Below are 13355 nucleotides of genomic sequence, written 5' to 3' on the forward strand. Positions count from 1 at the left end.
TATATTTCTTTTTTTTGGGGGGGGGGGGTTCGAGACAGGGTTTCTCTGTGGTTTTGAATCCTGTCCTGGAACTAGCTCTTGTAGACCAGGCTGGTCTCGAACTCACAGAGATCCGCCTGCCTCTGCCTCCCGAGTGCTGGGATTAAAGGCGTGCACCACCACTATGTATTTCCCCATAAGATTCCCTCCCTGTGTGAAAGTAGAAGAAATCAAGTCCCCCGTCTTAATTGGGAGTGAAAGGACACTGTCTTCAGAGACAGCTCATCCTGGCAAAGTTGGAGTCTCTCATCAAGATGCTATTTACATGGTGCTACACACACACAAGCACACACACACACACACACACACACACACACACACACACACACACACACACACCCCGCATGCCTATGTGTGCACCAGGGGACAAGAAAGGGAAGTCTGTACTTCCTATCCCAATTCCTTCACTTTTCAGACAAAGAAATAGTGTGATTAGTACTGAGAGGTTCTGTGTTTACCAAACAAATGACCTTGGCAAAGGCGCCAACGCTTGATTTCTTAACCTGTTGTGACAGTTAGCAAGCCTTTCTGGAAACTCTTAGCTGGGTTTCCATCAACACGCACAGTTAATGGCCCTTGCCTTTGGATTTGGGCACCTTTGAGATTGCTACAAAAAGAATGTGGCTGATGTGGCGCTGTGTTCGGAGATGAGACCATGAAAGACGTTACAGTTTTCCCCCACTTTTCCACTCAACACTCTTGGATCCCAAGCTACAAATGTTACTATTTTAAGATCACCATTATGAAGAGGACACACATAGGGTCTTGGGGAGCTGTAAAGTAATACAAGTTTTAGTATACTCTTGAAGCTAGGATATACATTAAACTAATTTGTTTTAAATTAAGACATTAATTGTAATTGCCAGGGTACACACTGAAAAACTGGCCTAAAACTACAGGGTTTTTTTTATAAAAACAAAACAAAAACAAGCTCTACATCTGGTAAAAATATAAAGAATAAATGACAATCGTGGGGAGCCCAACCCTGATTAGTACATCTCCAAGGCAACGGGTAAGCCTAAGGCTCAGGGAACATCTCCGAAGAGGGGGTGGAAAGATTTTTTTTAATATTTATTTATTTATTATGTATACAATATTCTTTCTGCATGTATGCCTGAAGGCCAGAAGAGGGCACCAGACCTCATTTCAGATGGTTGTGAGCCACCATGTGGTTGCTGGGAAAGATTTTTAAGAGCCAGAGAGTACCAGGGCAGCTGCTGCTAGTGTCTTCCAGACAGAACAGGGAAGCAGAGCCAACAAGGAATCTCAGCAGTATGGTTGCCTAGACAAAGACCTGCATAATGACAACACCAGTTGAGATGCCAACATGGACGGCCAGAATTTCAGAGGTCTCACCCCTAGATGAAGAGCTGCAGGTGATCAGTGGCTGAGGAGAGAAACGGTTTCTCCAGGGATGAGCTCTCTTATAGGTGATCAGTCCCTAAGTGCTCAACTGTAGACACATGTACATGCAAGCAACACTAAATGGACTCAATAGTAGGTGTGTGTGTGTGTGTGTGTGTGTGTGTGTGTGTGTGTGCACTTCATAGTGAGACTCTATCTAAAAATTAAAAAACAAAAACTGGACTCAATAGGCAGGTGTGTGTGTGCACTTCATAACTTCATAGTGAGACTCTATCTAAAAAGTAATTAAAAAACAAAAGATAATACCACATTACCAGGAAAATAATTCATTTAGTAGAGTGTTTGCGGCACAGGCATGAGACAATAAACTGAATTCCTAGAACCCGTTGTAAAAAGCCTGACTCAGGTGCATACATGCCAGTGATATCAGCACTGGGAAGGCAAAGACAGGATAATCTCTGGGGCTCACTGGTAAGCCAGCCTAACCTCTTCTGTGAGCTTCTACAAGTGAGTGACCCAGTTTCAAAAGCAAAGTGTGGGCTGAGGAGGTGGCTGAGCGGGTACAAGCACGAAGACACGAGTTCAGATCCCCAGCACTCATGTGAAAAGCTGGATGTGCTGGCAAAGGTGTAACCCAGGCACTGACGGGTAGGGTGGGGATGGCTGGAGACAAATAGATCCTGGAAGGGCGCTTAGCTCGTAGCCAATCCAGCCAAGAAACTGCGAGCTCTAGGTTTAGTGTGAGACCTTTTCTAAAATAATTAGAAGTAAGGCAATAGAAGAAGATATTCCATGTCAATCTGTGGTCTCTACGTACACATATACAGGCAAGCACACTCACCCATATACACATGCATACAACACACACACGCATATGCACACACACACACACGGAAATAAATAAAATGGATATCTCCTGAGGGATGACATTCAAATTTGTTCTGCAGTCTGCACATGTACATGCACAGACACAAACACATACACACAAAATAAAGTGAAACCATGTGCCAGGAAAGCACCTGTTTAAAATAAAAGACAGGGGGCTGGAGAGATGGCTCAGAGCTTAAGAGATTTCCAGAGGTCCTGAGTTCAATTCCCAGCAACCACATGGTGACTCACAACCATCTGTAATGGGATCTGGTGCCCTTTTATGATATGCAGGCAGAACACTGTATACATAATAAATAAATAAATCATTTTATAAAGGGGAGTAGGAAGATACATATATTAAAAAATAAATAAAATTAAAGGCAATAAAGTATTGAGGATATAAGACACAGAAGACATAAAATACAGAAAATATCAAAATGGACACTATACATCCTATCTTTTGTTTGTTTTCCGAGACAGGGTTTCCTGTAGCTTTGGAGCCTGTCCTGGAACTAGCTCTTGTAGACCAGGCTGGCCTTGAACTCACAGAGATCCGCCTGCCTCTGCCTCCTGAGTGCTGGGATTAAAGGCACATGCCACCACCACTACCCAACTTTACATTTTATCTTATTGGTAATCACATTAACTTCATTTGATTTTATTTTAGGTGAATGACTGTTTTGTCCCAATACCAGGTGCATGCCTGTTGCCCCAGGAGGCCAGAAGAGGGCGCCAGATCACTTGTGAGTCACCCTGTGGATACAAGAACTCAATCCTGGGTCCTCTTTAACTGCTAACCCCTGAGCCTTTTCCCATACCCTAGTTGTATTAAATTTGAATGAGCTAAATTATCAATAAAAACATAAACATTGGCTGACTGGATTTTTCTTTCTTAAGAATGTTATATGTAGGGCTGGAGAGATGGCTCAGCGATTAAGAGCACTGGCCATTCGTCCAAAGGACCCCAGATCAATTCCCAGCACCCACATGGCAGCTCACGGCTGTCTGCAACTCCAGTTCCAGGGGACCCAACACCCTCATGCAGGCAAAACACCAATGCACATAATTTTTTTTAAAAAAAAATGTTATGTGTATAGGTGTTTTGCCTACATATGTCTGTACACCACATGTGTGCAGCGCCCACAGAGGCCATAAAAAAGCATCAGATCCCTTAGGACTGAGTTACAGAGAGCTGTGGGATGTGGGTGCTGGGAATTGAACTTTCATTCTCTGAAGAACAGACAACAACCACTGAGCCATCCCACCTTATATTCCTCTCTAGTGCTGGGATTAAAGGTGTGCACCACCACCTGGCCTCTATGGCTAACTGGTGTGGCTGCTGGGATTAAAGGTGTGTGCAGCGCCACTGCCTGGTTTGTATGGCTGACCAGTGTGGCTGTTTTGCCTTCTGATCTTCAGGCAAACTTTATTTATTAAAATACAAATGAAATATGACTACAGTGTGGAAAATAATAAATTTTAAATACACACACATAACAATATTAATTGCAGAAGAAGAGATCATGAACTTGACAGGGAATTGTGGGAGAAAAAGGAATGGACATAACGTAAGTACAGTAGTACATAATCACTATTAAATTCTTAAAAAACTAACTTTAAAAAGTGTGAAAAAGACTGAACTATCATGTATATCCCTTAAATACATAATTATCATATGCAATTCAAAAATAAAATAATAAATTACATTAAAATGTGCAAAATTGTACCCCAAAAGAAAGCTAAAATTGTTATATTAATGTCAGGAACAGTATATGTTTTATTTTTTTTTAGTTTTTCTTCTATTTTTGAGATAATATAGTTATATTTCTTCCTTGCCTTTCCTCCCCACTTAATGCCTCCTTTCTCTCTTTCAAATTCATTGACTCTTTTTCATTGTTGTCACATGCATGCATATATATATAGCCTAGTACCTCAAGCTTATTATTAACTAGTTCTTAAAACTTAAATCAACCCATTTCTAATAGTCTGTATTTTACCACGAGGCTCTTGGTTTGTTACCTCACATCTTGTTTTTCCAGCTGCTGCTGGTGTCTCCCAAACTCCTCCTCCTTTTTCCCTTTAACGTTGCTTGGATTTCCTGCCTGGCTCTATTATGCCTGGCTGTTGGCCAAATCAGCTTCTTTATTAACCAATGATAATAAAATATATTCACAGCATACAGAAGAACATGCACATCATTTACATATATGTGGATATATATGTGTGTGTATATCTTTTTGGTATCATATTATATATATATATATATATATAATTTAGAAATTATATATTATATATAATTATATTATATATAATTACTAAGTTGTTGTAACATTTTATAAGGTATTTCTCCTTGCTGGTCAAAATTCTCCATGTTACAGGGGAAACAACATTGATAAAATAGTTTAGCCACTTAACTCAAGAAACAGTTAAGGAACAAGGACAGTGAGTCCAGGAGAGACTGATGTCTAAAATTGCTGCAGTATTATTTGAACTGTCCATTCTTTCATCAAAGCCTGACAAGCTAAAAATGGCAGAGGAAAAGCCACAAATAATTCTCACCTCCAAAATATCAGTAAAACTACTGGCAAATCATTTCAATCAGCATTTTAGGGTCATAAAAATAACTCAAATGCTTATGTTTGCCAGGAAATGAAAGGAAGAATTTGAGAAAACAGGTAGTATTTGTGGCGGTTATGCATGTTGTCTTCTAATTCTAAGCCCACATTCAAAGTGCCAACATTAGCCTGGCTGTCACCAGAACTGTCAAATGAAGGAGGAAGTCTAAGTCCCTCAGATAGTTATTATCTGATCTGTTCAGAGGCTCCCTGGAAGACCCCACTGATAAGGGGGGTTATATTAGACCGAACTTTGCAGTCACCCATAAAAACTATAGGGTTAGGAAGGGATTTTTATAATAAAGGTGCCAATCTAGCAGGAAGAGCAATATACCTATAACATTTATGTTTCAGTTAACTAACACCATATCCCAAGACTTAATTTCTATCACCCAAAAGAAACTAGCCTTGAAAAATGTAATAACTATCCTTATTATCAATCTAAACCTGAGAGATTTAGGCAAGTTCTTACTATATGCTCCAGGCTGGACTTGATCTCACTGTGTAGGCCATGCTGGGCTTCATCCTGCCTCAGCCCTCCAAGTTCCAGGATAGTAAGCATACACTACCATGCCTACTTTTTCTATTACCTCCTCTAAAAATTCTGGCTTGTTTGAAGTTTTTATATCTATAACCATGATACAAATTCATGTATTCTTCTGGTGTTCTGAAATGTATATTTTCATGCCTAGGCACCAGTATCCCAGTCTAATGTTGTAGACTGAGAAATCTGGGGCTGTAATGAATGAAAACAGTTGAGGGTAAGTTGAAGTTTATATGCAAACACTCCTTGAAAGAATTATTTTGCTAGGGACCGGAGAGCTTGCTTAGCAGTTAGGAGCACTTGGTGTACAATCATGAAGACATCAATAATTAAAAATGGAGTTTGTTGATCGAGATTTTCTGTCCCACCTGGTCCCACGGTCATTCAGTACCAAAAAAACACACAGAGGTCTACATTAATTATAAACTGGTTGGCCTAGTGGCTCAAGCTTTTCTTATTAATTTTTATAACTTATATTTTTGTCTGTGTTAGCCGTGTGGCTTGGTACCTTTCATCAGTGAGGCACGCTCATCTTGCTTCCTCTGTCTCTGGGTGACAACTGCAGACTCAGCCTTTCCTCTTCCCAGAATTCTCCTGTTCTTGTCACCCTGCCTATACTTCCTGCCTGGCTACTGGACAATCAGCATTTTATTAAAATACAAGTGACAAATCTTTACAAAGTACAAGACCATTGTCCCACAGCATTCACCCCCACACACTTTTTTTCAAAACAAGAATTCTGAATCTAATGTCCCTTGTTTAGCTTTCTTCCTGACCAGTATCCATAACAACATGTATTCATATATCCATAGTCCATTTTTTTGGGAATGTGGGCATAGTTTTTCTACTTCCTGCTGACTGGTGGCACTGATAATCTTATGGGTACCTAAAGAACATTTAGAATTATGAGCAAGTCCTGACTGGAGTATCCTGTGAGGCTTGATCATCTCAGCCAGCAGTTTTGAATCTGTTCTAGATGTAGAACTCAGACATCTGGGCCATCTGGATTTCTCAGGAGGTCTTCCTTGATCAAACCTAAGTTTTCTTAACCCAGAATGAATCCAGAGCCTCTCATTTCCTGTATAAACAAAAGCAAAGCCTCTTCTCCAAAGTAACATATATTTTGACTTATATTTTAAACTCAAGGCATTTTCAAAATACATAGGTTGGATTAATTCAGCAACATTTATAATCAAATGTCGTTTAGCAGCCGTAACAAAATAACATATAGTATCAAGACTCTGTGTATTTTCCATCTTTTCGTGGCTTTATTTTAAACTCTATTTTTTTCTTTTTCTTTTTAATTTTTGGTTTTTTGAGAACAGGTTTCTCTGTGTATCTGGCTGTCCTGGCACTCACTCTGTAGAACAGATTGTCCTTGAACTCACAGAGATCCACCCGCCTCTCTGCCTCCACCTGTTGGGATTAAAGATGTGTTCTACCACAACTTGAATTCACAGAGATCCACTGGCCGCTGCCTCCCAAGGGTTGGGATTAAAGGTATGTGCCACCACACCTTGAACTCACAGAGATCCATCCACCTGCCAGAGTTAAGATCCCAAGACTGTGTAACACGCCAGCTGCACCTAGCAAACACCCATAGTGATTCTAGTGCTGAGATAGATAGACAACTTCTTGCTTCTGCACAGGACAAGCACGTGCAGGTGTATGTCCCTGCTAGCATGCATGTACATACACACATGTTTAATGTGTTTGGCATTTGTTCATTATAAATACAATTACAATAATAACACAAAAGTAAGACCAGCCTAGGTTACATAGTGAGTTCCAGGCAAGTATGGCTACAGATTGAGACTGAATCAAAAAGTTAGGTATATGAAAGTTTAAAATAGTACTTTTTTTTCATCTTTTGAGACAGGGTTTCTCTGTGTAACAGCCCTGGCTGTCCTGGAACACTCTTTGTACACCAGACTGGCATTGAACTCACAGAGATCTGCCTGCCTCTGCCTCCCAGTAAGGGGATTAAAGGTGTGCACCACCACACCCAGCATTGTAATCTTAGTTTCTAAAGATACTCAAAATCAGTGATTTAGAAAACGCATTTGCCCATACATGGCCATTAGGGTATCAAACTTTTACATTCAACCTGGCACTGTGAATTCTCTTCACTGCAATGAGACAAGGAGCAGCTAGAATGATGAAAAGACAGAGAACTGTTTGTACACAATAAGATATTCTAGTTACCAAGTTTCACAGTATTGACAAAAAGATCCCTAGAAACAAGCGGAAAGTTTGTCTTCTTCCCTGCACACAAGATGAATGCACAGAAATGTGTATTTCAAGGGTAGGAGGAAGGCTCCAAATGTAAAACACAACGTTGGCATGCCCAGTGTAATGACGTGTTCTGTCTCTTTAAGAGACAAGCCACGCTCACTGCCTCCCCAAGCCAGGCATGGAGGCACAGGGGGCAGAGATGGTTTTTTGGTTTGTTTGTTTGTTTGTTTGTTTGTTGGGCTTTTTAGTCCACAGGCTCACCATGTAGGCCTGACTGGCCTGGGACTTGTTATGTAGACCAGGCTGGCCTCAAACTTACAAAGGTCTGCCTGCCTCTGCTGCCTGAATGCTTAGGATCAAAAAGACTTGTGCAGTCACACCTGGCAGTGACACAAGTTTAAAATCCCAGATCTTGGGAAGGCAGTGACAGGCAGATCCCTGGAGCTTGCTGACCCTCTCTCTGCTCTACTGGAAGGGCTCTTAGCCATGAAGAGACGGTCCAACAACTGAAGTAAATAGGCTCCATGGGTTGTCTTCTCGCCTCCACACACAGGAATGCATGCACACCTACGCATACATGTGAATCCACACAGAAATGCATGCAGACACATATACATACAAAGATACATTTCTATATACTAATGATGAACAGGCATATGGAAACTGAGATTAAAAGTCCAAAATCATTTATAGTGCTTTCAAAGGAAATGAGTATTTTTGAGTAGCTATAACAAATGTAAAAAGGATCTCAATGCCAAACCATACGAATTTCAATAAAAGAAATAAAAACATCTTGATGAACAAAGACAGACTCTGTTCTTAATATGAAACAATCTACATAAAAATGGTGTCAGTTCTCCCCAAAACTAGTCTATTTAGTACAGTTTCAAGCAATGCCTTTTGTACTCACTATTTACTTCTAAAATTATGTGGGTATGCACAGCCCCTAGAATAACTAAAGATGTGCTGTCAAATAAAAATCGAATTTGGAGGGATCACTCTACTCCCTATTAATAAATACAGATGATCTTTGATTTACTCTGAAGTTTATCTAGATAAATCAATTTTAAGTGGAAAATATCCTAAGACGAAAATGCCCTTCGGGTACCTAACCCACTGAACACAGTAACTGAGAAACGCTCTACAATGCGGAATCTTGGCTGTTTTCCTCTCACCCTTGCATAGGTGACTGAACGCTGCCCACATCGCCAGAGACTATCTGGTTTTGGGTTGGATTTAGTTTAACATGATTAGATATTAACATGAAAAGGCAGCCAGCAAACACAACAGAAATGGAACAAAATGCATGCACCATTGATCTGATGGCACTGCGTGGGGCAGTTCAGGGCATTATGCAAATAATGAAAGGTGCAATGAGTCCTTGGACCTGGTTCCCGAAGAGGCGGTGGAAAAGGGGTGTTAGCGTGTGTCTGTCCATAGGAGAGTACTACTGGATATACTTTCCTATAGAATTAGCAAAAGTGGTCCACGAGAGCTAGCTAGTCCTTAAAAGAAATAAAAACATCTTGATGAATTCTAGAGTATTTCTCTAGAGCTAGTCCTAGCAGCGCACCATTCACGCCGTTCAGTATTTGTGCACTCTAGGAATAACAAGCTGAACAGGTGGGACAGGCACTTGGTTGGTATGAGACTTCGTGGAGAGAGGGTTCCCATCTGTGGGACTGAGGCAGTAAGGCCAAGCAAGTCCGGCCCGACCTCTGCGGCCATTCTGTAGCAGCAGGACTCAGGATGAGACAAAGATACCTGCTGAACTAGGGAGGAAGGACTTCTGCCCAGAGCCTGCGGCGAGGGGGCGGAGCTGAGCAGCCGCAGGTCTCGCAAGAAGGCCAAGAGCCACTGAGGCTGCGGGGTGGTGGGCGGAGCACTGGAGGCTGCAAGGACCCGGAGCCGGAGGGCGGGGCTGCAGGCAGCGTTGGGCAACTTGTCGCGGTGCAGCGCGGCGAGGCACACTGAGCTGGCTCTGCGGCGGGTAAGCGGGTGAGCCAGGCCGATGGCTGTGACTGCGGCCCTGTCGGCTGCAGCTGCGGCTGCAGCCCTATCCGGCCTGGCAATGCGATTGTCGCGTTGGGCGGCGATGCGCGGCCCCTACAGCGCTTTCTGCAAGGGGCTCACGCGCACGCTGCTCACCTTCTTCGACCTGGCCTGGCGGCTGCGCGTGAACTTCCCCTACTTTTATATGGTGGCCTCGGTGATGCTCAACGTCCGCCTGCAGGTGCGGATCGAGTGAGCCATCGCCCGCCACAACGCCATCCACGCCACCCCCGCCATCCCCTCCAGGCGGCCGCTTGAAGGACCTTGGGACCGCTCAGGGCCCAGAGACAGAGGCGGGGGGCGCAGACGGAACTGCCTGGGTCCCTCCATTTTAGGCCTCCGCGGAGGGCCACAGTACTGCATCCCATACTGCAAAAACCCTTCGCAGCCGAGTCATTTTCCGCGGCATCCAGAGAATCATCAGAGTCTGGCAAACCTGTTGCCTCCGATTGGCCAGAAAGAGGGAGAACCCGAAAGAGGGGGTGCTACCGCAGGATTTACCAGGCCCTGTGCAGGAAGGTAGGTGCGGACAGGTTGGAATGGGGTCTGGTGGGTATAACTCGTTTGTGGAAATAGGGAATACGCCATGGCACACCTGCTGCGTAGCCAAGCTTAGAAACTGAAAAGGTAGGCAAGGCTTTCCCGTGTCCCTGGTGGTGGTCCCCTGATAGGGTATTGGGTGGCTCTGGCATCTTGGAGGGTCAATTCATCACCAATACACAGACAGGGAGCCCCTCCCACCCACCTTCCAGCCTCAGTTCCCTTTTTTGTAGAAGCATCCTGAGATGTAACCTGAACCCTGAATGGGCCAGTGAGCCCCCAGGAAGGTGCTAGAAGAGTAAATATTTGTCCATCGGTCTCCCTATGTCAGGTGGTCAGATAAAATGGACAGTTCTTTTCTGAACCAAACCTCAGGTCTGTCCCCTTCTTTGCATGCAGGCCCAAGGGTAGTCTCTGCAGCTCTGTGCAGCCCTTCTCCAGACTGCCTCCTGCACTCTTGGGGATGGGGCAGGGGACTGTCCTCTGCCTGCTCCTCCTGCTCTCCCTCTTGCTCCCCTAACCCAGTCTGGGGCATTCCTGAGGCCCTCTGCATCTGCAGACAGAAAAGAACAGGTTACAATCGTCTCTTTTCCCCACAGCCTGCTTCTCCCATCCTCCCTGTCTGCCCAGCAGCACCTGCGATGACACTGGTGAGACCCAGAAGCCCATCTTCCAGCCATGAGCAGCCTGGCAGCTGTGTGCCCCAGGATCTGGGGAAGTGGGAAGGATCCAGCAGCAAGCATCTGCTGTCGGGATAGGGTGGAGAAGCAGAGTGCACAGGAAGCCAACTCTGAAGGCTTTTTTTTTCAGGCCTTGGTCTTCTGGGTGATGGCTCCCTTCTGTGATCATTTCAAGACGGATCCCTATGTAGAGATGCCTGCTTCTGTTCCTGACCAGCCCGGGGAGCAGCCGAGTGAAGAACCTGCCTAGAAGAGGAAGGGCCTTTCTGGTAGAGGCCTAGAGAGTGGTGGGGTTGCTCAGGCCTTCTGGCCCCGCCATAGAAAAGATGCCAGTGTACCTCGGGCACTGGTATCTCCTAGCAACACGGTGAGGGAGACATATTCCCTCATCTCATGAATACAATGGGGCTCAAGGACCGGGCTGGGTTTGCTCTTGTTACACACAGAAGAGGGGGGGCTCAGCCTGCCCTGGACCTTCATTCCCCCACCCCTTCTGCAGTCTTCTCCATGACCTAGAAGGACGCCGGGGTGGGGAGGGATTGGAGAGCTGCCAGGGGCCTAGGGAGAAAGAGAGGTTGTGGGTTAGGGTAGCTGGGTATCTGCCTTTCCTTGAAGACAGGCAGATGTTGAGTTCATGAACAGAGAGGAAGGTTCAAGAACTTTCTGAAATTAGTCCTCTCTAACCCTCCGAGCAGTTGTGTGGTAGTGGACTGCCATGATGACATTGTGGTTCATGGGAAGTCGAGGAGCTGAGACCCATGGTATGGCCCTGTTTCTTTGTACCCAGGCTTGTAGCCCCATCCCAGGCATCACATGGGAAAAGCTTCTCCTCCAGATATACTGAGCATAGTCTGTCCAGGAGGCCCTTCTTAGGCTAGCCTCTCCAAATGCCCAAGGATGGCCCAAGGGATACTTTTACTATGTCTCCTACACTCCTCAAGCTTCTCTGGCACTGGTATCTCAAGGTCCATGCATTCCATTCCTGATACGGAAACCTTCAGCATGCTGGTCAGCCTTGACCTACTGGGAGAAATGAGTATGGAGATGGAGGCCCTGCCTTCTTAGACCTCCTGCTCCAGGAAGCCCCTCCCTGCTCATGTCCAGGCATGGGCTATAGTGTGAGGTCAGAGGCACTGGCAATGGACTGGACTCTGGGCCAGTAGATGCGGGTAGAACCAGGACTCTGCTTTGTGTTTGTGTCCCATTCTGGCCCTGAGTAGTCTGTGAGCCTTTGTTTTCCCCGCCCCTTTGTTACTTTTCTTCCTCCACGGTGCCCTGGCTGTGTGATGGGGTCGTGATACACTTTATCTCCTTGCTGTCTGTATTGCAAGCAGAAGAGCTTCAATCAGCTCATAGACTGGACCCGGATGGCCATACATTTACATGTGTGATGAACTCTGCGCTGCCAGCACTGTCTGGTCAGAGATGCTGTTTCTGATGTTGCCCCAATGTTGTTGTCTCTCAAATTTAAAAGAAAATCTTCGAGTTCAGTACACCAAATACTGCCTGGATGCCTCCTGTTTTTCTCTGGTGCCATATGTGGGGAAGTGGGTGGGGTGCGAGACAGCATTGTCCAAGCCCAGCGGGGGGCATCCAGAGAGCTGATCAGGGAAACTGCAGCTTCAGAGCCTCCTCCTAGACCACCCTTGACAGAACCACCACCCTCTGCTTCCCCCACACCAAGTGGGTAACAGTAGAGCCAGGACCAGAATGTTCCAGTTGATCAAGAAGCATGGGTCTTTTCTTTGCTTCTAGAGACTGATGTCAGAAATGTTTAACTGAAGTTGAACTTCAAGGGTAAAGGGAAGTGTAGCTGTGGTCTTGGAGGTCACTTGGTGCTGGTCAGAATTTCTAAGAAGATAAATGACCCATAAGGGAATGGTGCTGAATGCCTGCTTTTTCGTGGCCTTAGGAGTCAAAGTCTATTCTCTCAGAGTAACACTCCCCTGGGCTCCTTCAAAGAAACCAGGAACTGATAGGATTGAGGTGAGAAGGTGGTTGACAGACAAGCTGCCCAGTGGTGGCGCACGCTTTCAATCCCAGCACTTGGGAGACTGAGGCCAGCCTGGTTTACAGAGGGAGTTCCAGGACAGCCAAGGCTACAGAGAAACCCTGCCTCAGAAAAAGAAAACAAAAATCTACAAATGACATTAAGAAATTGGGGAAGCTGGGTAGTCATGGCACACTTGGGAGGCAGAGGCAAGGGGATCTCTGAGTTTGTGGCCAGCATGAGCTACAGAGTGAGTTCCAGGGCTACACAGGAAAATCCTGTCTTGAAACATGCCCCTGCCTCCAAAAGAAGTTGAAGAAAATAGAAAGCGGGAGTGAGGCTCAGGGGGAGGGCGGGAAAGGAGGAATCTAGGAAAGTGGATGGGAGCTACAGGCTGGGTCCCTCCAGAAGAGGCCAGAAGCCTG

At 45.1% G+C, this 13355-nt stretch overlaps 1 protein-coding gene across 3 annotated transcripts; it reads left to right on the top strand.

Moving 5' to 3' along the window:
- Positions 1–9357: 9357 nt before the first annotated feature.
- Positions 9358–12440, top strand: Smim10l2a (small integral membrane protein 10 like 2A). 3 transcript variants are annotated; one of them, XM_075958104.1, is made up of 3 exons: positions 9358–10239; positions 10860–10910; positions 11071–12440. In XM_075958104.1, the coding sequence occupies exon 1, from the start codon at positions 9680–9682 to the stop codon at positions 9914–9916; it is 237 nt and encodes a 78-aa protein (XP_075814219.1). In that variant the 5' UTR covers positions 9358–9679; the 3' UTR covers positions 9917–10239; positions 10860–10910; positions 11071–12440. The 3 variants fall into 3 exon arrangements, with proteins under 3 accessions (XP_075814219.1, XP_075814218.1, XP_075814217.1); XM_075958103.1 differs by lacking the exon at positions 10860–10910 and having other exon boundaries at positions 9509–10239; XM_075958102.1 differs by having other exon boundaries at positions 9530–10239; positions 10860–12440.
- Positions 12441–13355: the final 915 nt, after the last annotated feature.

This window comes from Microtus pennsylvanicus, chromosome X, assembly GCF_037038515.1.
Source record: "Microtus pennsylvanicus isolate mMicPen1 chromosome X, mMicPen1.hap1, whole genome shotgun sequence".
NCBI classification, from domain to species: Eukaryota; Metazoa; Chordata; class Mammalia; order Rodentia; family Cricetidae; genus Microtus; species Microtus pennsylvanicus.

What these genes read in the sequence shown, in the direction of transcription:
- Smim10l2a (XM_075958104.1), top strand. Translation starts at nt 9,680, where the DNA reads ATGGCTGTGACTGCGGCCCTGTCGGCTGCAGCTGCGGCTGCAGCCCTA.